The 25,144-nt window shown below is 43.6% G+C and overlaps 4 protein-coding genes across 4 annotated transcripts; all 4 read left to right on the top strand.

Annotated features, from left to right (window-relative positions):
• The first annotated feature begins 7,557 nt into the window (after positions 1-7,557).
• On the top strand, positions 7,558-9,683 carry LOC134209941 (uncharacterized). Its single transcript, XM_062685956.1, has 2 exons — positions 7,558-8,172; positions 9,284-9,683. The coding sequence occupies exons 1-2, from the start codon at positions 8,117-8,119 to the stop codon at positions 9,681-9,683; spliced, it is 456 nt and encodes a 151-aa protein (XP_062541940.1). The 5' UTR covers positions 7,558-8,116.
• Positions 9,684-9,864: 181 nt separating this feature from the next.
• On the top strand, positions 9,865-11,302 carry LOC134209939 (uncharacterized). Its single transcript, XM_062685955.1, has 2 exons — positions 9,865-10,477; positions 10,712-11,302. Exons 1-2 carry the CDS (start codon positions 9,980-9,982, stop codon positions 11,300-11,302), a joined length of 1,089 nt encoding a protein of 362 aa, XP_062541939.1. The 5' UTR covers positions 9,865-9,979.
• Positions 11,303-13,759: 2,457 nt separating this feature from the next.
• Positions 13,760-14,471, top strand: LOC134209938 (uncharacterized). The gene is made up of 3 exons (XM_062685954.1): positions 13,760-13,894; positions 13,986-14,103; positions 14,174-14,471. Exons 1-3 carry the CDS (start codon positions 13,760-13,762, stop codon positions 14,383-14,385), a joined length of 465 nt encoding a protein of 154 aa, XP_062541938.1. The 3' UTR covers positions 14,386-14,471.
• A 2,866-nt stretch (positions 14,472-17,337) lies between these two features.
• LOC134209937 (uncharacterized) lies at positions 17,338-19,079 on the top strand. The gene is made up of 3 exons (XM_062685953.1): positions 17,338-17,647; positions 17,694-18,563; positions 18,610-19,079. The coding sequence occupies exons 1-3, from the start codon at positions 17,338-17,340 to the stop codon at positions 19,077-19,079; spliced, it is 1,650 nt and encodes a 549-aa protein (XP_062541937.1).
• Positions 19,080-25,144: the final 6,065 nt, after the last annotated feature.

Here is a 25,144-nt window from a genome sequence, read left to right as displayed (position 1 = left end):
AAAGCAAGACCATGCTGAGGGTGGCTGGGTTCGATTCCCGGTGCCGGTCTAGACAATTTTCGGATTGGAAATTGTCTCGACTTCCCTGGGCATAAAAGTATCATCGTGTTAGCCTCATGATATACGAATGCAGAAATGGTAACTTGGCTTAGAAACCTCGCAGTTAATAACTGTGGAAGAGCTTAATGAACACTAAGCTGCGAGGCAGCAATGTCCCAGTGGGGGATGTAATGCCAATGAAGAAGAAGACGTAAGGGACACGTGCCACAGCCCGTTATGTGTAAGGACGTAAACTGGAATCTTCTTACAAACGAGCGTAAGGTGATCCAAAGGTGGCGGCAGCAGTACGAAGAGCTCCTGAATGGTGATGTGGCAAACAACGGTTGCGGAAATCCAGGAGGAGATCGGCCGGTTGATAAACAACAAAGCCCCTGGGGTTGACCAACTACCAGGAGAGCTATTTAAACATGTTGGTGAGGCACTGGCTAGAGCGCTGCATTGGGTGATTACCAAGGTTTGGGATAATGAGTTTCTGCCGCAGGAGTGGATGGAAGGTGTCGTGTGTCCCATCTACAAAAAGGGCGACAAGCTGGATTGTAGCAACTATTCCGCAATCACATAGCTGAAACCCGCCTGCAAGGTACTCTCCCAAATTTTATGCCGTCGACTAGCACCAATTGCAAGGGAGTTCGTGGGGCAGTACCAGGCGGGTTTTATGGGCGAACGCTCCACCACGGACCAGCTGTTTGCCATTCGCCAAGTACTGCAGAAATGCCGCAAGCAAGCGTGACGGTCGTTTTGTTACCTGCACTGAGCCAATTTTTGCGATAGATGCTATATGGTACGCATATACTTTTGCACTATTGTATTCACACATAACATCTATCACAAACTGAAAAAGTTAGATACAAGTTATATGCAAAGCATATAATAAAACATTTTGAACACCACGTTTAAATTATGTGTGTTTTATATCAGTTTTATGCACAATTTCAGTACTAGAAGATTATTGGTTAATAACATAGAAAATAACATAGCACATTAGACCAGTTATATGCAAACCTAATAAGTTTCATAGGATCTCCTTACGCTATTGATTTGAATACTATATAGTTACAGGTCGGACTCGATTATCCGGAGACTCGATTATCCGGGGACTCGATTATCCGGGGTTCGATTATCCGGAATTTTAGACTCGATTATCCGAAGTATTTTTTTTCTTCGATTTTTTTAAATTTTATTTTTTTTTAAATTTCAATATTATACTATTCAATGATTATTTTAACAATATGGGACGTATCTAGGGCGTGGGAAGGGTTGAAAAAGGTTTTTTTTTGTATATATAAATTTGATTATAGGCTAGGCTTGTATATCAAATTCACTAATTCAAATTAATATATTACTATTATATTGATACAAAATATGATTATATAAAGAAACATGAACCCAGCTGGAATTGGAGGGACTGAAGTAAAGGTGTTCTAAATATTTAATCTCAATTCCATGAATCAATAATTTTCTAAGAACATGTCCACGAACATCTCGCTTTAAGAACTTTCACATGGTAGTCCGTTTCCTCTCTTTTTCTTCCATGCAATTACTTGATCGTTTGTCAATTAAGCTGTTGCATTTAAGACAAAATCTTCAGTTTTTTTATTTATATCAATCCATTGTGGTTCAAACAGGGGCCCTCCTTAGCCGTGCGGTAAGACGCGCGGCTACAAAGCAAGACCATGCTGAGGGTGGCTGGGTTCGATTCCCGGTGCCGGTCTAGGTAATTTTCGGATTGGAAATTGTCTCGACTTCCCTGGGCATAAAAAGTATCATCGTTGTTAGCCTCATGATATACGAATGCAAAAATGGTAACCTGGCTTAGAAACCTCGCAGTTAATAACTGTGGAAGTGCTTAATGAACACTAAGCTGCGAGGCGGCTCTATCCCAGTGTGGGGATGTAATGCCAATAAAAAGAAGAAGATTGTGGTTCAAAAACTGACAAAGCAGTCGCTCATTCGAAAGATGAAAACGTAACCTCACCACCATAGAACGTGCATAACAAGTATCGCAGATTTCGCTCTCAATTGATAATTTACGACGATAGACGAGAAGCATAAGGCTTTTTGATCATATCCAGACAGGAAAAAATGCTCGCCCTTGATACACAAGCGAAAAAAGGGGCAGATAAATAAACGTTGTGATAAAACGCTTCATTCTTGTACAATTGCCATTGAGGACCATGTGTAAAATACGTCGAAATTCGTCATCAGTACCGATGTTCTCTTGAAAATTATTTAGCTCTTTTTTAGTGGAATGTTTTCACTGTCATACGACGAGTTTAGCACAATTCCATTTAATTCCACCACCTCGTAACACTTTTACATATACGTATTTCGTCCTCAACTGTAAGGTCGTCTTCAGTTTCTCGTACTTGACCCGATGTTCTTGCAATTGGAGGTTTCTTGCAGAATATCCTACTTAAGCTATAATCTATTAATTTCGTAACGCAAAACTCGACCATTTTCAACCATGGTTATGTTATCGGTCCGTTGCTTTATTTTTATATTCTCAAGACCCCTTTTTGTATTTCTCGGACAAAAATGTACCTTATAGAACCATTAAATTATATACCGACCTTCTATGTTCGGTGAATTGAAGTGATGTCTGTGTGTTGGAGTGCACAAAATCTAACCCATTTTTTTTGCACTTATCCTTATTCGATTTGCTTCCAACTAATTGCATTTAATGGGAAATCCTATTAAGGTTCCTCCGAACACAAGTGACGCGACAATCGCGACGCTATTATAGCGAATGCGATTCTGTCGCCGTTGCGTTGGTGTGGATGCGTAAATAGAACATTGCCTGCAGCGACCCAATGATAGATTCCCGGCGATTAATATCGAGCGTTGTGGCGATGAAATCGCTTAGGTCTGGGGGTGCCTTTACATTGTTGCCTATTGAAAGTTTTATGGATCGGACAATGGACTCAAAAGTTTCTGCTTTCTGTCGTTTTGTTCAAAAGCTTTCTGTTGAAAATTGACTAGATCAAACTTTGGGATCAAAAATATCGGCCACAATCATATTTTTGTACTAAAAGCGCGTAAATAGTCCTGTCACTTTTTTGACACGTATTTTCAACCAACAACAGGTTGCATTCAAATGGGAATTCTGTCTTATCATTGCATATTGAAAAATGGCTACTATTTACTATTTTTCTATAATACACCAGAAAGTCACCGATGCCGCTAGGTGGATTATTCAGGGTTTTTCCTAAATAATTTCTGACAACATCACTGCAAGTAAAAAACATTAGTTTTTCGTTATTTAATTGCAGATTTGATTTTTTTTCTGGTGATTCGATTATCCGGAGGATTCGATTATCCGGAGTGAAAATAAAATCGATACTCCGGATAATCGAGTCCGACCTGTATTGTGGTGTGTAATATGGTTATCCATAGTAAGACAAATTAAATAATTCTAAAAACAATTATTAATTTGAAATATAATTTTTCATTTTTGTATTTAGTTTTTATTTTATATTTTGTAATGTGCACAAGGTATACATCAGGTTCCGGACAAATGAATGGAAATCATCTTGCAGCGGTTGAAAAACGTTGGACAATTCATTTTCTGCAAAAAAAAGATTACAATAATGTTTTAAGGAAACAATTTATTTTAATAAATATGGTAATGCTTATCTAAGCTATGTGCAAACTATATATTATCTATTATTAGAAAATAACATGTAATAGCAATATGAACTAAGGTACAGTGGGGCAAGTGGGTAAAGGAAATCGTATAGTTCATGTTCATCAAGTCATAAAAGTTGAAAACAATATTGAAATCGATCGTTTTTATGACATAACGAATCATCTATCCAATCTTTATATGCCTGCGAACAAGATTTTTGAAAAATACTTTTTGGATACAAAATATTTGGAAAACCAAAAAATCTGTTTGAATTTTTCACTTGCCCCACTTGTGGGGTAAGTGAAAAAATAATTTTAAAAGAGGATTTTTCAATATAAGAACACATTTTCTGTTCATATATTTCATGCAAATGATAATTATACTGAATAGAGCATAACTGTGATCTGTTGTGATGCTTTTTGACACTTCATGTAAGTCAAAGGGCACTACAGTGCCTCCATTGAATGATTTTTATATTTTTATGTTTTCTTTACTTGAATTTTTTGAGATCTAATATCTCATCTCCATTTGTGTTTAACACTACTTTCTATTTCAGGTGTATAGTAAGATAATGAACCTTGGCGATAATGCAGAGAAATTATCTTTGAAATATCCATCAAACCTGGAATCATATTGTGTTTCATTAACAATCCACTTATGGTTTCAGTAGAAGAGTCTACATTACCAAACAAATAAAGAAAACAAAATTATAAATTTCAACTAAATAAATCATAATTGTTGATATATTTGCAATAGTAGTGCAAATATATCAACATGTATTAAAGCTATATAAATAACATTTTTTCACGAATTGTTTATCGAACATGGCTAATTTAAAACACTGACACGCTTGGCACTTTGGGTTCCTGATTTAGTATTACCACGTATCACTGTAATAACCAAAGCCTTCGAATGAGTTCGAATTAGTATCATTTGTTTATCTACGCTTAATAGAAATTATTTGAGTTTGGAAAAATATAGAAATGCATTCAGTGTCGGAAAATTTTCACTTGCCCCACCCATGGTAAAAAACAGGCAACGCAATAAAACATTTTTTTCAAAATTTATGATGTCCATATCAATATTTTTGTGGTTGGAATTCAAAACTACAAAGAAAACCAACTTATCAATTCACTAATTGAATGTGTTATGGAAACCAACATAGAAAAATATTTGTATTTATTGACACGCAAAACAACTTGTGCAAAAGATAAACTTGAAAGGTTAATAAACTTTTACTCTCGCATGTTGAAATGGTTCATTATTTCATGTTTCACTTATTCAACGCATTGGTTTGAATGGCCTTGTATGATTGTGAAGTGAAATTGAATAATTCTGTGCTTCATCAATTAAATACTTGCATTTTTTTCACTTACCCCATTTACCCACTTACCCCACTGTACCTTAATCATTGTTTTTCTTAAATGGTCTACACATAATGTGTATTATAGGGATCCCTATAAAGCAAATGTGGTGAACAAATGGTACATTTTAAATGACTAATCTTATGAAATTTCCTCAAAGATTTATTTGAGTGTGCGAGTGCTTTTAGAGCTGGTTTATTTCGGTGATAAAGTCGAGTTATTGCCTTCATATTTGGTGGACTGGTTCTGGTCAGTGCGTTTTAGGCCGATACCAAATCGTGAGCCGATCCGACCACGGATTCCGGAGATACGGTGGTGTTGTGATTCTGCTCGGCCATTCAGGCCGGTTCTTCCCCTCGCAGAGAGGCGGAATTGAACCGTGGCTGGACCCTCCCCGTGCGTTTGCGTTGGTGGCGAACCCAAACAGTAACTTGCGCGGCGGGAGTGAGACTAACTTTTTCCGTCCGTTAACGCGGTGACTTGAACGACTGAAGTGAGACGAACTTTTTTTCGTCAGTGCGACGGAAAAGTACAGGCGTTAGTTCGGTTTTTTCAGGACAAACCCCGTTTGCCATTTTTCGGTGATTTTCGGGACCAAACCCGAAAGTAGTCGTCTCGCACAGGAAATAACAATAACCGCCCGTGCCGGTTGGCGGCGCGTGTGGGGGAGAAATGGAGTTGGCCGCGGGCCACTCCCATCGCCTAGGGGACCCAGGGGGCCCCGATTATGGCAACCAATCTGCATCCAATCGCCGCGACGGCGAGTACACCGGTCGAAGACTACCAAGCTACATGGACCCAGCTGGTACGTCCGGTCCGCTGCAGGTCATGCGTCTGCAGGGCATCAACGGGCCTCTACCTGCGAACCCCTTCGTCATTCGCAAATCCGTTGAGGCTTTCCTCGGGGGCACCATAGACGGAGCCAGTAGAGAAAACCGCGGAGCTACGTACGCGCTCAATGTACGCAGCAAAGCGCAATCCCAAAAGTTGCTGACCATGAGCAAACTTGGCGACGGGACCTCGGTCTCTGTAGTTGAGCACCCGTTCCTAAATGTTTCAAAGTGCGTGGTGTCATGTGTCGACGCCATAGAGCTGTCGGATGAGCATCTCCTGTCGGAACTCAAAGACCAAGGGGTCAAGGAGGTTTACCGAATCAAGAAACGAACACCGGAGGGTAAGCTGGAGAATACACCCGCGATCGTTCTCACGTTTACTGGCACAGTCGTTCCCAGCCACGTCAACTTTGGATGGTCTAGATGTCCAACAAGAACCTATTACCCAAACCAAATGAGGTGTTTCCGCTGTTGGGACTTTGGCCATACCGGGAAGCGGTGTCCAAGCGCCGTGGATATCTGCGGCAACTGTGGTAAGCACCACCCGGTGGACGAAGGAATGACCATTGACGATAACTCCACAACATCCCGCCAACGTTGCACCGACACCCAAGCCTGTAAATTCTGTCGAAACTGTAACCACCCAACATCAAGTAGAAAATGCCCACTCTACCTGATGGAAGTTGAGGTTCAGCGCGTAAAAATTGACCGTGGCATCTCCTACCCCCCAGTCCGTAGGGAGGTGGAGACCCGCTCCGGATACGGTCCAACAACTTCCTTCGCCAATGTGGCGGTCGCAAGCAAGGACCGCGAAATAGAGGATCTCCGGAAGAAGATCGAGCAGCTACAAAAGGCCAACCAAGAGCGAAAAACGGTGGTAGCCAACCGCATCGAAGCCGTGCAACAAAACGGGACAATCGAAGATCTGGTGAGTAAAGTGGCCAAACTGACCGAAACTATCACCAAGCTGCAAGAATCCCTGGAGGTCAAAGACAAGATCATTGAGCGGCTAAGAAGGAGGGTGAAGGAGGATGCCAAGAACGAAGGTAACCAGACGGACAAGCAAGGCAAAGCAAAAGAGCAGAGCAAGGTCAAGGAGATCGCTTACGACATTTTCAGCAGCAGCGACGACATGGAAACCGCACCGAATCCGACGCCGAAGAGAGACCGCGCACAACGAAACCAATGTGTAAGTAGCGACTCTTCTATGGGTGCCCCAAAGACGAAGCGTGGTGCAATCCCAAAAGTGAAATAATAGGTTTAATAGCCTCAGTTTGCCTTTTTGTGCCCATCCACCACCCATAACATAATCCTTTTCCTACCCTTTTCACTCCCCACCAAATTAACGGCAATTCCAACATTAAGGAGCTGAATCAACGTCTGCCTCTCTCTATGACAAACTCCATCGGAGAAGATACGGCCCTGTAGAGAAGCAGATAAAAAAGATAAAAAGAAAATACAAAACAAATTTTATGTTATTGAATAAAAGAATAAAAAAAAAAGAAAGAAAAAATAAATTAATAGCATTAATTCGTCCCCTAAGTACACCCCTGAATGATTGAAAGAAATATCCGAAGCTTTGTTCAACAAAAAAAGCTTACATTTGCAATTGGCATACAAAATAGATTTCTCCACCCATTCTCTCTTGCTCTCGTCTTCTTGAGATGCTCACTGCTCAGTTTCTGAAGTTCTAGCTTACGCATCGATAGGGATCCATGTCTGAGAAATATAAAACTGGCGTGTTTGCCTCACTAGGACCGATTTCTTGTGACGCATTTTACAAGGCGGTAATTCCGGCACCGAAGCGAAGCAGCATCGAGGCGAAGCGGCACCGAGGCGAAGCAGCACCGAGGCGAAGTGGCACCGAAGCAAACCAGCACCGAAGCGAAGCAGCACCGAGGCGAAGCGGCACCGAAGCAAAGCAGCACCGAAGCAAAGCAGCACCGAAGCAAAGCGGCACCGGAGCGAACCAGCTCCGAGGTGAGGCAGTACTGAGAGGCAGCATTATCGAGACGCACCAACACCAAGGCAGCGGAGTACCTGGGCTTAGCGGTGAATAATTCGTTTCCATCCGGAACGAATTGGTCGACGGAGCGATTAGGAGTATTCGATTCCAACCGGAACGAATCGGGTAGCCGGACGAAGCTAGATTAGACAACGCGTATGAAAGCGGCCTTGACTCGAACCAACCGGATCGAGTTGTACGAAAAGGGCACGGACTGACGGCGGTGGCGATGGAGTCCAGTTCGACACTAGATGACGACAATGGCGCAGTCATCCATGTTGTGAGGTGAGTAGAAGATACGTAGTGGGAGATTCTGGTTGAGATAGACAGAATGTCCTATCCATATATAATTGGTGTTTCGATAGAAAAGGACGATCACCTAAAAGTTTCAATTGATTTGACTCCGATGGACATAGGCGGAATCATTTGTAAGCATTTGGTGTTTCGGTGGAGAAAGACGATCACCATTAATTAGATTTTTTTTTAAATCTATTGGCTTAAACGAAGTTTGTGATTCTCAAGTGAAAGATTTCGATGGCAAAAGATGAAATCTAACTAAGTCAATTGATTGCGATGGACATAGACGAAATCATTTGTAAACATTTGGTGTTTCGGTAGAAAAGGACGATCACCTATAACTTTAAATTGCTTTGATTCCGATGAACATAGGCGGAATCATTTGTAAGCGTTTGGTGTTTCGGTGGAGAAAGACGATCACCATTAATTACTTTTTTTTGGAATCCATTGGCTTATTGAGACGAAGTTTGTGATTCTCAAGTGGAAGATTTCGATGGCAAAAGATGAAATCTAACTAAGTTATTTGATTTCTATGGACATAGACGAAATCATTTGTAAACATTTGGTGTTTCGGTAGAAAAGGACGATCACCTAAAAGTTTAAATGGCTTTGATTCCAATGGACAGAGATGGAATCATCTATAAACATTTGGTGTTTCCGGTCATGGTTAGTCGATCACCATAAATTCGATTTTCGTTAGTAATAGACGAAACATATTATCACATTAAGTCAGAAATAGCAATAGTTGTTTTTTTGCCTGAAAGATTTCGGTGGCAGAGGACGAAATCTAGCTAAGTGATTTGATTCTGAGGAACATAGACAGAATCAATAATGAACAATTTGGTTTTCGATTAGCAAAGACGATCACCATGAATAATATTTTCGTTAGCAATAAATGGAATTGATCTAAAAAGTTTTGAAATCAGATGGAAAAGAGACATAGATTCCGGCGGAAACGAAGAATCCAAATAGACTTTTTCGGTTGGAAAGATTTCCGTAAAGCAAGACTGAATCTTTTTGCTTTAATAATACATTGATAATGCTTGAAGTTAAAAAAAAAACTGAAAGGACGTTTTCTTGTTTCTGGATTTATTTACAGAGAATCGAAGAAAGTAGTCAAGAAGCGATTGAAAGCAGCTCTGGAAGAAAATGACGCATTAAGAGCACGTCTTGCTCAACTCGAGCAAGCATCAGTTTGCAATAAGCCTGAGAATGATGAAGATAATCATCAACAGGATATTCAGAATAGTCCTGTTGCCTTGAGAGATGATTCGAATTTGCTCGCTACAATGAATAATTGGACTTTGAGTACAATTAATATACCAGAGTGTACTCCTTCGGATGGAGAGACTGATATCGATAAGAGTGCCTTTGAGTATTGGAAAGACACATTCATATCATCCATAAAGTTGGTTAATTCCACTGACGAAGACACGTTGTTTGGACTTTTAAAGTCAAGGCTGGACCCAAATTGCGGGAAATCTACCAAACGACAGTAACAACCATCGGAATGTCAAGTGAGATCACGAGCCCTTTTTCCAATGCTATGGAACGACTCGATGAATATTTCGGCTCTCGAACGTATACCCTTGCGCAGAGAGGGAAACTTATGAACATGACCCAAATAAGAACAGAGACCAGCATACAGTTTGTAAGACGTGTGGGAACTGCAGCCAAACTGTGCAATTACACAGAGGACGAGGAAATGGAAGCCGTCGTGAGAGTGCTTACCAAAGGAGCATTAGACGGAAGGGTTCGTTTTTTGGCCCATAGGAATTGAGTGAAGGAGGGATCGATGAAGGATCTCATCGATCTAGTAAGAGATCGTGAACTGGAAAAAGCGAATGAAGACGAATTTCAAAGAAGTCACACTCACAAGGAAATGAAAACGATTGCTGCTTTCTCGCAGTATACTAACGAAGCGCCGAATCAGTTCCGTGGCAACTGGCATCAAAATTCTGAACACTGGCGTTACGGGGTTAGAGGACGTCAGGGATCAAACCGTGGAAGAGGACGTGGAATGTCGAATCGTGGATCGCTCAACAACCGATCAAGTGGATCTGTCGGTAATTGCTGGAGATGTGGCAGTGTTTACCACCAGCCCAGTAATTGTCCGGTGATTCAGAAAGTATGTCGTAACTGTGGTGGGTTAGGCCATATCGCACGAGTATGTTCGAAGGTTTCAGAGCAGGTATTACAGTCGGGACCTCGTAAGCGAAGAAATGACCATAAAGAAGAGGTTAACGATTTGAAAATTGCTGTTATCGAGAAAAATGGAGAGATGAAAGATGAGGTACGGGAAGATATTGATGATTTATCTTGATTTATTTTTTCTTTAGTGTTTTCAAACATCAAGAATACTTGGTAATAAATGGATTATTGAAATAATATCACTTTTTTGTTGATGTTTCTTTTCAAATGAATTGTTTAACAAGTCTTACTGTATTCAAAGATGTTGTGAAAATACATAAATATAGCACTAAGTCATAGAAAAAAACTAAAATAAACTACAATTCATTGATTACAGGCTACTATTGTGTTGTTGCCAGAATCTTCATGCTCAGAACAGAATATGAATTATGAGGGAAAATACAGTCAAGCTCTATATGAGGAGCAGAAAGAGAAGACCAATGAAATTCAGAGTATAGTTGCCGAAAACAAAGCGTACATAAGAGCTTACGTAGCGAAGACACCCATCAAGTTGTTCATAGACTCGGGTGCCCAGGTCAACACCGTAACCAAACATGATTTTGAAAAAAATCTGGATAACGCACATAGCAAGGACAGTCTACTAGCTTTGGAATATTCTTCGGATAAACGGCTGAAGGCCTACGCTTCGGAAGTCGATATTAATGTGATTGCAAACTTTTCGGCTGAGTTGTTTATTTCAGAAGACAGGCCCGCTACGATTGAAAAGTTCTATGTTGTCGACGAAATTCGATCTCTTCTGGGATTCAATACGGCAGTCCGGTACAGTGTGCTTGCCGTGGGATTAGATGTTCCTGTGGGTCCTCATATTAATTCGCCATGGAAATGTGAACTAAACACAGGCTTCTGTTATCAAATTCAAGACTGTACGGCTGAGTTTCCGAAATTTAATGTACCCCGATTTCGTTGAAGTGCGATAAAAGCATGCCACCATCACGAAATGTATATACTCATATACCAGCTGTGTTCAAGGAACTGACGAAAAGAAATTGAATGATCTTCTATAGGCTGGCATTATTGAGAAAGTTACTACGGATATGGATCGATCTTTCTGTTCGTCTTTACTTGTTGTCCCTAAAGGTAGAAATGACATCCGTTTAGTCACAGATCTCCGTGGTCCTAATCGATGCATTCACAGGACGCCATTTAAAATGCCGACTTTTGAGTCAATTTTGCTGGAGCTCCATGGTGCACAGTGGTTTTCGACCATTGACCTGTGTAGTGCCTTTTTTCATGTAGAGCTGCATGAAGATTCTCGCCATCTGACCAATTTTTTTGCTGGTGATCAAATGTACCGTTACCGACGTCTCCCATTCGGGCTATGCAATGCCCCTGATATCTTCCAGGAGACGCTACAAACCGTAGTGCTGGCCGAATGTGAGGGCACGGTTAACTATCTGGATCACGGTATACAGAAAACAAGGTAGACTCGTTAGAAAAATGACACTTCGAATGTGACGCATATTTTATCGCCACATGTTGGAGTACAAAAGTAAGCATGCTACGACCATAGAGCATCGTCGCGGTCCAGCTTGTGCGAAGATAGCAGTGACGTCACATGTTTACATTCAAACTGATTGTTTACATACGTGATGAGCCTGCCTTGTTTTTTGTATGCCGTGATCTGGATGATATTATGGTATCAGGAAAAACCAAAGAGGAACATGACAAGAACCTATCGAAGGTCATGGCTTGCTTAAAAAATCATAACGTTCGGATAAACGATGAAAAATGTGTTTTCGGGAAGCAGTCCGTTACTTTCATAGGGTTCACGGTTTCTTCAGATGGATGGAAAATAACGGAAGATAAAATCAAGGCTATTAAAGATTTCAGGAATCCTGAAACAATAGCCGAAGTTAAAAGCTTCTTGGGCTTGATAAACTTCGTGGATCGCTTCATCCATAACCGGGCAGATAAGACACAAAAACTTCGAGAGCTGGCAAAATCAGATCGTTTTTATTGGAATCATGATCTGGAGGACGAATTTGAACATCTAAAGACAGGAGCATTGGATGCCATTAGTAAGTTGGGGTATTTCAACAAAGATGATCGAACGGAAATATACGTGGACGCATCTCCTTATGGCTTAGGTGCAGTATTAGTTCAATTTGATGCATGTTCTGTACCAAGAGTGATTGGATGCGCCTCTAAAACGTTGTCGGAAACGGAACAAAAATACCCGCAGACACAACGGGAAGCTCTGGCTATGGTATGGGGTATTGAGCGATTCTCCATGTACTTGATGAGTTTGAATTTCACTGTACGAACCGATGCTGAGTCCAACGAATTCATTTTCGGAGGACTACATAGGATCGGTAGGAGGGCGGTATCCAGAGCCGAAGCCTGGGCATTAAGGCTCCAGCCATACAGGTTTGATGTGAAACGAATACCGGGAGAATTAAACGTGGCTGATGCCCTTTCGAGACTAGTTGCGAAATCTCAAGTAGCAGAATCTTTTGACGACACAGATGAAAAACGTCTGCTGTATTTTTTGGATACAGGTATGATGGAAATATCATTGAACGACATCGAAGTAAACGCACAAGAAAATGATGAGCTACTTCGAGTTAAAAAATCAATTGAAACTGGATTATGGGAGCCAGACTTACGACACTATGAAAGTCAGTCAAAGGAACTGCACATTTTTGGATCTCTGGTGTACAAAGGCAATCAAATAGTACTTCCAAGTACTTTGCGGCAAAAGGCCATCGATTCCGCCCATCGAGGTCATTTGGGAGTCGGCTCAACTAAAAGAATATTGAGAGATCACTTTTGGTGGCCAAGAATGACAAAGGATGTGGAAACCCGTTTGAAGCAATGTGAAACATGTCTGCGTTTGTCGAAATCGAATCGACCTATCCCTTTGAGTAGCAGAGAGCTCCCAAGCGGTCCCTGGGAAATCTTACAAATAGATTTTTTCACGGATAAAAGCTTTGGCACTGGAGAATTCCTTGTAATAGTAGATACGTATTCTCGCTACATACATGTAATTGAAATGTCACGCATGGATGCTGATACTACTAACGCAGCTCTCAACAAAGTATTTCTGGTTTGGGGGTACCCGTTGATCTTGCAAAGCGACAACGGCCCCCCTTTCCAAAGTTCAAGATTCGTGAAAACTTGGGAAGACAAAGGAATAAAAGTCCGAAAGTCGATTCCGCTCTGCCCACAGTCCAACGGGGCAGTGGAAAGGCAAAACGAAGGCATCAAAAGAGCACTAGCAGCATCTAAGCTAGATAATACGGATTGGAAGCAAGCATTAGAACAATACGTACATGTGCACAACAAAGTTAGACCGCTATCAAGGTTGGGAGTAACTCCATTTGAGCTTCTGGTGGGAAGGAAATTCAGAGGCACGTTTCCTTGTATGTGGACGAGCACACCCGAAGCTTTGGATCGAGATGAAATTGCTGAAAAAGATGCTTTATCTAAATTGGTAAGCAAACACTATGCTGATTCGAAGCGGGGTGCCAAGATTTCCAATTTGAACGTTGGAGATAAAGTTATTTTGACTCAACTGAAACGATTTAAATCCGACCCAATGTTCGGTAGCGAGAGGTTCACTATTGTAGCAAGAGACGGAGCCAAAATAGTGGTACGTAGGGGTGCTGTTCACCAGAAACGTAGCAGATGCTAAACGGATTACGGAAGATGTTGATAATGATGGTGAAATTCGGGCAGGTGAAATAACAGAAAAGCAGATAGCGACAGGTAAGAAATTGAATTTTTGTCATTACGTACGATCGTAAAACTATGTTTTTTCCCAATATTATGAATACAGAACTCAATACGGACAACGATCTGGCGATCAATCCAACAAATGATGTCGAAAATCAGATAACTGGTTATGATTTTCCACCAGAAGATCGATTCGATAAGGCTATGGATCGGGATAGTTCGACGAGTAGTGATGGCCGTAATGAAAGACCCAAACGTGCACATCAAAAACCACGGAAGTTTGATGATATGGTGCTGTATACAATTTTTGAATGAGAGTAGAGGTGGGGTGACATGTAGAGAAGCAGATAAAAAAGATAAAAAGAAAATACAAAACAAATTTTATGTTATTGAATAAAAGAATAAAAAAAAAGAAAAAATAAATTAATAGCATTCATTCGTCCCCTAAGTACACCCCTGAATGATTGAAAGAAATATCCGAAGCTTTGTTCAACAAAAAAAGCTTACATTTGCAATTGGCATACAAAATAGATTTCTCCACCCATTCTCTCTTGCTCTCGTCTTCTTGAGATGCTCACTGCTCAGTTTCTGAAGTTCTAGCTTACGCATCGATAGGGATCCATGTCTGAGAAATATAAAACTGGCGTGTTTGCCTCACTAGGACCGATTTCTTGTGACGCATTTTACAAGGCGGTAATTCCGGCACCGAAGCGAAGCAGCATCGAGGCGAAGCGGCACCGAGGCGAAGCAGCACCGAGGCGAAGTGGCACCGAAGCAAACCAGCACCGAAGCGAAGCAGCACCGAGGCGAAGCGGCACCGAAGCAAAGCAGCACCGAAGCAAAGCAGCACCGAAGCAAAGCGGCACCGGAGCGAACCAGCTCCGAGGTGAGGCAGTACTGAGAGGCAGCATTATCGAGACGCACCAACACCAAGGCAGCGGAGTACCTGGGCTTAGCGGTGAATAATTCGTTTCCATCCGGAACGAATTGGTCGACGGAGCGATTAGGAGTATTCGATTCCAACCGGAACGAATCGGGTAGCCGGACGAAGCTAGACCAGACAACGCGTATGAAAGCGGCCTTGACTCGAACCAACCGGATCGAGTTGTACGAAAAGGGCACGGACTGACGGCGGTGGCGATGGAGTCCAGTTCGACACTAGATGACGACAGGCCCCAACGCCGTCATCCTGCCCGGTCCTTCCCACGTAAGTACGGCTACCACAGACGACCATGGCGAGGGACCTGCCTCCGGAAGAGCTCTGGGGGGAGCACACCCCCGCCACAAACCTGGTCTATCACCCCATTTTTCCCGTCGCCCTCCCCATCTCTGCCGGTTGCGGGTTCCGGACTAGCAACGCCACCCACAACGTTTCCTCGGACCTCTCCATCCGGTAACAACCCACCAACGCCCCGTACCAGAACAACACCGTACAGAGCAGCGCACCAGCGCGGCACCAGCCCGCCGCGTACCACTCTGGCACTGCAGTGGAATCTAAACGGGTTTTTCAACAACATCTGCGACCTGGAACTGCTAGTAGCCAATTCCGAACCTCTGGCCATAGCACTCCAGGAATCCACAGGACCACGCCGACTGCCATGGACCGCGCTCTCGGCGGTCGCTATAAGTGGTTCGCGGACGTAAACCAGAACGCCTACCAATCGGCTGCTGTTGGCGTGCTAAAATACATCCCCACCACAGAAATACTCGTCGACGCTGGAATCCCGATGGTAGCCGTCAGAGTTGAATGGCCCTTTCCACTGACCATCGCATCCCTATACATTCCGAATGGGAAACTCAACGACTTACGCAACAAGTTGGTGGGTACCTTCGAAAGCCTACCAGCCCCGGTGCTTATTTTCGGAGACGTGAACGGCTACCACCACTCCTGGGGTAGCCGTTCCAACAACACCCGCGGCAAACTAGTTTTCAGCGCTGCTTCGGATACGGGTCTAACCGTTCTCAATGATGGCTCACCCACTTTCCGGCGTGGAACAACGGAGTCAGCCATCGACGTATCGCTAGCGTCGAGTGCTATTGTAGGCAAGCTCCTCTGGTCCTCGGACGATGACCCGCGAGGAAGCGACCACATGCCCATCATGTTGGCGCTCAATGGCAAACCTGAAGAAATCTCCAGAAGACCGAGGTGGTTATACGATCGCGCCGACTGGGACGGCTACCAACGAGTAGTCGAGGCCGAGCTGGAAGCAAATCCACCAACATCAGCAACAGAGCTATCCGAAGTCATCCTCCGAGCGGCCGAAAGCTGCATACCAAAATCGAGCCACAACCCAGGACGAAAGGCGGTACACTGGTGGAACGACACCGCCAAGAAAGCCGTCAAGCGTAGGCGCAAAGCTCTTCGAGCGCTAAAAAGGGGAATAGACGGACTGCAAGCAGGACACCCTGACCTCGAAGAACTCCGTACGGATTACCAAGCCGCCCGCAACGAGTGCCGGCAAACCATCAGGGAAAAAAAGAGAAGAGCTGGACAAACTTTCTGGACGGAATCAACAGCAACCAACCCTCCGCCGAGCTTTGGCGTCGAGTGAATTGCTTCCAAGGCAAGCGCAAAGCAAAAGGCATCTCCCTCAAGATCAACGGCACCGTACAACGCGACCCCTCCGCCGTAGCGGACGCCCTGGCTGACGAATTCGGAAGACACGCATCGTACCTGGAGTACCCGGATCACTTCCGGAAAACACACCGAGACCCATCCTCGGAAATCAGCGCGATCCAGATCCCACCCGACAGCGGAGAAGAATTCAACAGGCCCTTCACGTTCGCTGAGCTGGAGTACGCCCTCCAGAAGGGAAAGGGCAAGTCAGCCGGCCCCGACGACCTGGGCTACCCCATGTTAAAGCATCTGCCCGTCGACGGGAAAACCACCCTCCTCAGCTCCATCATCAAGGAGTGGCAAGAAGGAACGCTCCCGACACAATGGAAGTCCAGCTTCGTCGTGCCCATTCCGAAAGGCCGCGGCTCTCCCAACGATGTCGACAACTACCGACCCATCGCCCTCACCAGCGTAGTCTCCAAGATAATGGAGAGAATGGCCAATCGAAGGCTCATCAAGCTACTGGAGAAAGGCGGCCACCTGGATAACAGGCGACACGCGTTCCGACCAGGCAAGGATGATGACTGGATGACGCAAGAAGGAAAGAGCACCACGTCGAAATGGCATCGTTGGACCTCTCGAAGGCGTACAACCGCACCTGGACACCCGGTGTACTAAAAAAACTGAAGTCGTGGGGGATCACCGGCAACATGTTGCAGTTCATCAAAAATTTCCTATCAGACCGAACCTTTAGGGTCCTGGTAGGAAACCAAACATCAAGAGCAACCAAGGAAGAAACCGGGGTCCCCCAGGGCTCAGTAATTGCCGTCACCCTCTTCCTCATCGCGATGGAAGGCGTCTTCGACCGACTACCGAAAGGGATATACATCCTGGTGTACGCCGACGACGTCCTGCTGGTGGTTACAGGAAAGCACCCCAAGGCTACGCGGCGGAAACTACAAGCGGCCGTCAACGACATAGCCAAATGGGCCAAATCAGCTGGTTACGTTATGTCTGCGGGTAAGTGTTCCCGAACCCATATATATGGTTCCAACCCAACCCATAGCCATCGACAAAATTCCCATCCCTATCAAGAAAACCTGCAAGATCCTCGGTGTCACAGTGGACAGGGAACTCAATTTCAGTGACCACTGCAACCGAGTACGGGGTGAATGTGCATCCAGAATCAATATCGTAAAGAGCATTTCAAAAAGTAGGCTCCGAGTAGCGAATACAATCATCTGCTGCCGACTCCTCTACGGCATCGAGATGAGCAGCCTCAACCTTGACAACCTCATCGCCCTGCTAGGGCCAACATATAACAGGACTATCCGGATAGTCTCCGGACTGCTCCCGTCGACCCCGGCGGATGTGGCCTGCGCCGAGGCCGGTGTGCTACCCTTCCGTTTCCAAGCCACCGCCGCCCTCTGCAGCAGGGCCATCGGTCACTCCGAGAGAACAAAAGCAAGCCAAAACCACGACCACCTCAACGACAACGCCAACACGGCTCTCCACAACCTCTGCGGTAAAAACATCCCCAAGATCGCCGGCCTCCGACGCCTGGGACCGAGACACTGGCAAACCCCCCCTCCCAAAGTAGACCTCAAGCTCAAAGAACGCCTCTCAAGAAACCCAAACCCAGCTGTAGCACAGGAAACCTTCAAAAACCGCATCCGGGAAAGGTACCAGAAACACGACATCCGATTCACGGACGGGTCCAAGGCTGCCGGCAGAGTCGGCATCGGAATTTACTCCTCCACCCTCGATGAATCGTACCGACTGTCGGACCGTTGCACGGTCTACTCAGCTGAAGCAGCCGCAATCTACAGGGCCATGGCCATACCCAGCACACTGCCGATCCTCATCGTTTCGGACTCGGCTAGTGTCCCTGGCGTCACCAGCCAGCAAGCATCCATGGATCCAAGCGATCGAATCAGTAGCCAACCGCAACACCACGCTCCTCTGGGTACCCGGCCACGCAGGAATACCCGGCAACGAATATGCAGACGCACTGGCCAATCTCGGAAGAACCGACGGCTTTATGAGCAGAGAAGTCCCGGCAGCGGACGCCAAACTGTGGGTAAAAACAGAAATCGCCACAGCATGGGCAAACGACTGGCGACGGCAGAGAAACTTCTGTCGCATGCTGAAGAACTCGACCCTACCAGGCAACGATAGCGACAACCGTCGCGAGCAAGTGGTGCTCTCCAGACTGATAACGGGCCACACCAACGTCACCCATAACTTGGGTGGCACCAGCTTACATAACAGATGCGAGGAGTGTGATTGCACTCTGAACATCAACCACATCTTCGGCACATGCCCGATCTACCACACAGCCCGCACCAACAACAACATCTCCAATGCCTACTCGGCCCTGCAAAACAACCCGCTGGACGAGAGGAACACAATCAACTTCCTCAAAGACGCCTACCTCTACACTAGAATATAACAGAAAACCTGGCATCACACCACGACAACCCAACGAATGAAGACCCCCGCATCGAAACTGGACTATTCTCAAGAAACCACGGAACACGACCTGAACCCCTCGAAAATAAACCGACCCGGCAACGAAATTGGACTACTCTCTCAAAAAAATGGAACACAAATCGAATTAACCCTGGAACCCCAATAGACCCCGCAACGACAATGGACACCCTCCGGAATACGCACCATCCATGATGGAACACTGAAGATCTCCTTTTTTATTAAATATTACAAAATTGCATCGGAACCCCTCAGGTCCGAAAGCCATTAAATATCTTGCAGCGGCACCCCTCCGGGCCACTCGACCATCACTAGAAGATAAAATTAGCCACGGCACCCCTCCGGGCCGCAAACAACAACTAGAATAACAAATTTGTAAAAATAATATGTAATACCCTTTATATATTTTTTCTGATACCATAGGTGAGCCAGCCAAGGGCTGAAAACCTCTTAAATAAAGACGATAATAATAATAAGAAATGCCGCGAATACAACGTGCCCACACATCATCTATTCATCGACTTCAAAGCCGTATATGATAAAATCGATCGAGAACAGCTATGGCAGCTAATGCACGAAAACGGATTTCCGGATAAACTGACACGGTTGATCAAAGCGACGATGGATCGGGTGATGTGCGTAGTTCGAGTTTTGAGGGGCATTCTCGAGTCCCTTCGAAACCCGCAGAGGGTTACGGCAAGGTGATGGTCTTTCGTGTCTGCTATTCAACATCGCTTTGGAGAGAGTAATACGAAGAGCAGGAATTAACACGAGTGGTACAATTTTCAATAAGTCCGTCCAGCTATTTGGCTTCGCCGACGACATAGATATTATGGCACGTAACTTTGAGAAGGTGGAGGAAGCCTACATCAGACTGAAGAGGGAAGCCAAGCGGATCGGACTAGTCATCAACACATCGAAGACGAAGTACATGATAGGAAGAGGTTCAAGAGAAGACAATGTAAGCCACCCACCGCAAGTTTGCATCGGTGGTGACGAAATCGAGGTGGTAAAAGAATTTGTGTACTCGAATAGAGTTCGCCGTACCAAACTGACAATCTACAAAACGCTCATTAGACCGGTAGTCCTCTACGGACACGAGACCTGGACGATGCTCGTGGAGGACCAACGCGCACTTGGAGTTTTCGAAAGGAAAGTGCTGCGTACCCAATGAGCTAGACTTTGATCCGTTGATCTTATGCAACGCAGATAGTGACGTCACGGAGCGGGAGAGTAAAAGTGACAACTAGTGGCACGCAGCGCTGATCTGCGCCACCTGAGTAAAGTCTAGCTCCTTGCTGCGCACCATCTATGGTGGGGTGCAGATGGCGGACGGTCGGTGGAGGAGGCGAATGAACCACGAGTTGCATCAGCTGTTGGGAGAACCATCCATCGTTCACATCGCGAAAATCGGACGACTGCGGTGGGCCGGGCACGTAGCCAGAATGTCGGACAATAACCCGGTGAAAATGGTTCTCGAGAACGATCCGACGGGCACAAGAAGGCGAGGTGCGCAGCGGGCAAGGTGGATCGATCAGGTGGAAGATGACTTGTGGACCCTTCGTAGATTGCGTGGTTGGCGACGTGTAGCCATGGACCGAGCCAAATGGAGAAGACTCTTATATACCGCACATGCCACTTCGGCCTTAGTCTGAATAAATAAATAAATAAATAAATTCACAAACAGCACAGTGAATGAAAGGCTGTGGGACAAAAGATCAGACGGACAAAACGCCGAGTAAACAGATTTTAAAAATTTGCTGTGCAATCTGCTTGATCGAAACAGAATGTTAAAAAATATGTTAAGAATATGCTTCTTAACTTATATCTACACGCAAACAAATTTTGCAGTCGAAACTACTATTCCGAGGGTTATTTTTAAAATTTGCACCGACAATTTGCAGCAGCTAACAAACCCGTTTGGTTTTACCATGCGCGCAGTAAAAATCAACTGTGGCCCATGCGGTATGTTGTCACATGAACTGAAACAGTGGTGAATTTCTCTGAAACCATGGTAGAATTTACTGAAATTTTATGGTAGTTTTAAAAACAGAGCGTAGTCTACAAAAAAGTAGTTTTTACCACGGAATTTTTTTTTCTGTTTGGTGTCTACAGATTCGGAAGCCTTCACTTAATTGAAAGACATGAAGGTTTATTTCGAAAAGATCAGTTGCTTCGTTGCAAGAGAATTGAAAGCATCCTTCTACGCTATTCGGAAGTCTTGTTCCAAGCAGCTCGAAGGACACCTTTAAAGAGGCTCGGAGGACTCCTTTCAAGAGGTTTGCAAGTCACCATTTAAGAGGCTCGGAAACATTCTTTCAAGAGCCTCGGAAGCCTACTTTCAAGAGGCCCGATAGCCTCAAGACAAAATTTTCAAAACGACTTATCTGCTTTTGTAAACAAAGATTCAAACGTCGATTTGACGAATCTGATAGCTCCCCCATGTAAACCAACACCATCAATAGGTAGATGAAGGATTCCGCTACCTGTTGATGGTGTTGGTTTGCGTAAAAGATATTTTAGTTACTAGATAAAGATTGTCGCTGTCGTCGCTGTCCGGAACATCTTTTGCTGGCGAGGATAGGGGAGCTAAATGTCAAAGAAGGAAAATCCATACGATTTGATAGGTATGTACCACACATGTTTCGGACAGCAGAACAAAGGGAACCGAAGCGACAATCTTTATCTAGTAACTAAAATATCTTTTGTTTGCGTGAGAGAGCTATCAGATTCGTCAAATCGTCGTTTGAATCTTTGTTTACAAAAGCAGATAAGTCGTTTTGAAAATTTTGTCTTGAAATGTAGGACACCTAGGATCAGGGATCGTTAAAAAAACCGAAGAGAGATGGTGGAGTTGGTCAAAAGACGCGTGTATGTGTTGCATGCAAAAAACCTAATTACTACAAAACGGTACAATCGGAGCTAGTAAGATGTTACCAAACAAATTAACACAGAGACGATTCGTCTAAAGGAAAGTTAGGGAGGTCTTCAATCAATGAGTCATAGTCCGTATTTGTTGAATGGCTCTTAAAGTAGCCGCAAACCTCGAGAACTTGGTCCGCAGATTTGGCATCAAACATTTTCAAAGAGGCATCAGGATTTAGGTGACTTCGGCACGAAACATAAAAAATCCGGCCAAAAACATAAAAAATCTTTGCGACGCTCAATCCAGAACTTCAAGCAGTCATATTATACTTCGTGAATGCATTCTTTCTCTGCCTTTTTGTACATTGACCTTTTGCCCGTATTTAAGTGACCTATGACCTTTTCTTTGGCCCACGAATGAGCATCCCTCTTAAAATATAAACAGTCAATTCAAGACAAAATTTTCAAAACGACTTATCTGCTTTTGTAAACAAAGATTCAAACGATGATTTGACGAAACTGATAGCTCTCCCACGCAAACCAACACCATCAACAGGTAGCGGAAACCTTCACCTACCTATTGGTGGTGTTGGTTTGGGTGGGAGAGCTATCAGATTCGTCAAATCGTCGATTGAATCTTTGTTTACAAAAGCAGATAAGTCGTTTTGAAAATTTTGTCTTGAATTAGTATATTAAAAAATCATATAAAAGAAATAAAAAATTGGTAAAATAGGTGGTCATCAGGTTTCAAAACAAAACTTTTTTGACGTTTTAGTTGTTCAGCAAAACCCGAACGAATCTACGAAGGTTACTAGGATGATAAATACTACACGTAAAAAAATGTTGCGGTCGAAACTACCATTCCGAGGGTTAATTTAAGAATACGCACTGACGATTTTCAGCAGACAACAAACCCGTTTGATTTTACCATGCGCGCAGTAAAAATCAACTGTGGTTCTGGTGGAATGTTGTTGCATGAACTGAATCAGTGGTGAATTTGGCCGAATGCGTGGTTAACTTAACTGAAAATTTGTGGTTGTTTTAAAAACATGGCGTAGTCTACAAAATAGTAACCGTTACCATGGAATTTTTCTCAGTTTATAAAATACGTACACAGCATGTGTCAAAATGAATTACCATAGTTGACCCGTTGCTATAATAAAAAGCTGGATACGGCTCAGACGCTCAGAAGCCTCATTTCAAGTAGCTCGAAAACCGCTTTCAAAGAGGCTCGGAAGCCTTCCTTCAAAAGGCTCTGAAATTTTTTTTCAAGGGGCGCAGAATCGTACTTTCAAGAGGTTTGGAAGCCTCCAATAGTCAAAAAAGTTCTGTAGAATGCTCGATGCATGAACTTAATTTGATTTGGGAAGTTTCACGGAAAATGAAAATAGCCATATCTTACGTTAGTTTTCAGGTCCATGTTTTATATATCTTATGAGTTACGCTTATTTTCATTTACAGCAATAAAAACATAGGGGGTACCTCCATTTATGCAAAAGTTCAAAGAGGTACCACTCAAGAGAGAACCGTTGCCCTATATAATACACTTTAAGGCTACCCTACACTTCAAGAAAATTTTCCGCCGGATTCTGGTCCCGTGCATTTTAAATAGGGCCGAGATTTTGATATTCCGTGCTCAAATCCTAAAAACATCGCATAGGTAAAAATACTTGGGGAAAGATTCCGCGGACCAAATTCCCGAGGTGTGGGGCTACCTTTACATTGTCGGATAGTGCATTGTTCGCTAGAACTAGCGATTAGCAAATATGTAAACGGACCATACGGGTTATGGTGGCCATTTAGGTTGCCATTTTTGACTTCGCCTTAAGGATGAGGATGATTCTCAATATCTAGGACTCGATATTCTTGGCCCCACCTATCATCTGGCCAGGAAAAAAACCTCACATTAACGCTTTGGTGAGCCTTAATTCGAGCTCAAGTTCCAAACTAGGTTGCTCAAACCAGATCAATTGTACATAGCAGTTATGTTATATAATTGTAGTTTTAAGCTTTTTCAAAAACCAAAGTGATGGATATGGTAGGCTCTATCGTAAGATTTATTCCCAGTATTGAATGCATAGACCTATACTGCCTGTAATCGCATATTAATTATCCCATATGAATATGAAACATATGTAATACTATAAAAATAAATACGCATAGATAATCGGCCATAAGATCGAACACTTAACATGTAAATGAGACTGTCAACGGAGGTGACAATGAGCCTGGGGGTGAGATTGGGCTATCGCTTTCATGAAAAATCTGTAGATCGGGTAACTAAAGCGATCCAAATGGTCTCCTTGTATTTTGATTTTCTTGTGCTTGGATACAATAATTCTGAACTTTACGATTTGGACGTAACTTATTTCGTAAACCAACATTGTTTTATTGGTTTCTCGGAATGCAAGACTTTTTCTCCTAAACTAATTCCCTTATATTATAGAGGGAAGTTTAAAAACACTCAAAATGTAAGTAAATAAATAAAAATAAGTAATTAAACTGAATTAAACTTCAAGAGATGATGTATATTACCAAAAAACCTGAACTGGATATTAAAGTGCATTACCGAGCTATCGCCAAACATAGAGATCGGTAAATTGAATTACGGAGCTAGGCTAGGTGTACCAGTTGTGGCTATAGCACCAGTTATCGCACTAGTGCTTTATATGCCAAATGGCCAATCAAATCACCGTAAACCAAGTTCATATCGATGAAGCATATTCATATGATATGATAACACCTTTTATTTCCTCCAAAACAAGCAAAGCATAATTGTAAAAATTGATTTTGCTTAATTTTTGACGTCCTTTGCACCAGTTGTCGCACTAGTGGTCCCTATTTGGCCAGTCCCATAAGAAAACAATGGGATTTGCCAAATAAGGAACCAAAATTAAGAATAGTGCCACAACTGGTGCATGCGTTCCTATTATGGATTAATCAATTTTAAGGATAATAACAAATTTTATTGTGGTTTTCACAGCTGTTCTAAGATGCAGGAAATAAAACCTTTTGTTTGATATATAAAGTCCTTATGTATGGCGACAATTGGTACACCCACCCTACAACAAAACATTTTAATTCCAGAAATCACACTGCCCCTGAAACCGGACTGAAGCTGTCCACAAACAAATCAATTTTGGTTGAATAATGCTCAGAAAT

The sequence above is a fragment of the Armigeres subalbatus genome, chromosome 2 (assembly GCF_024139115.2).
Source record: "Armigeres subalbatus isolate Guangzhou_Male chromosome 2, GZ_Asu_2, whole genome shotgun sequence".
NCBI lineage: Eukaryota > Metazoa > Arthropoda > Insecta > Diptera > Culicidae > Armigeres > Armigeres subalbatus.
This window is presented reverse-complemented; position numbering and strand designations above follow the sequence as displayed.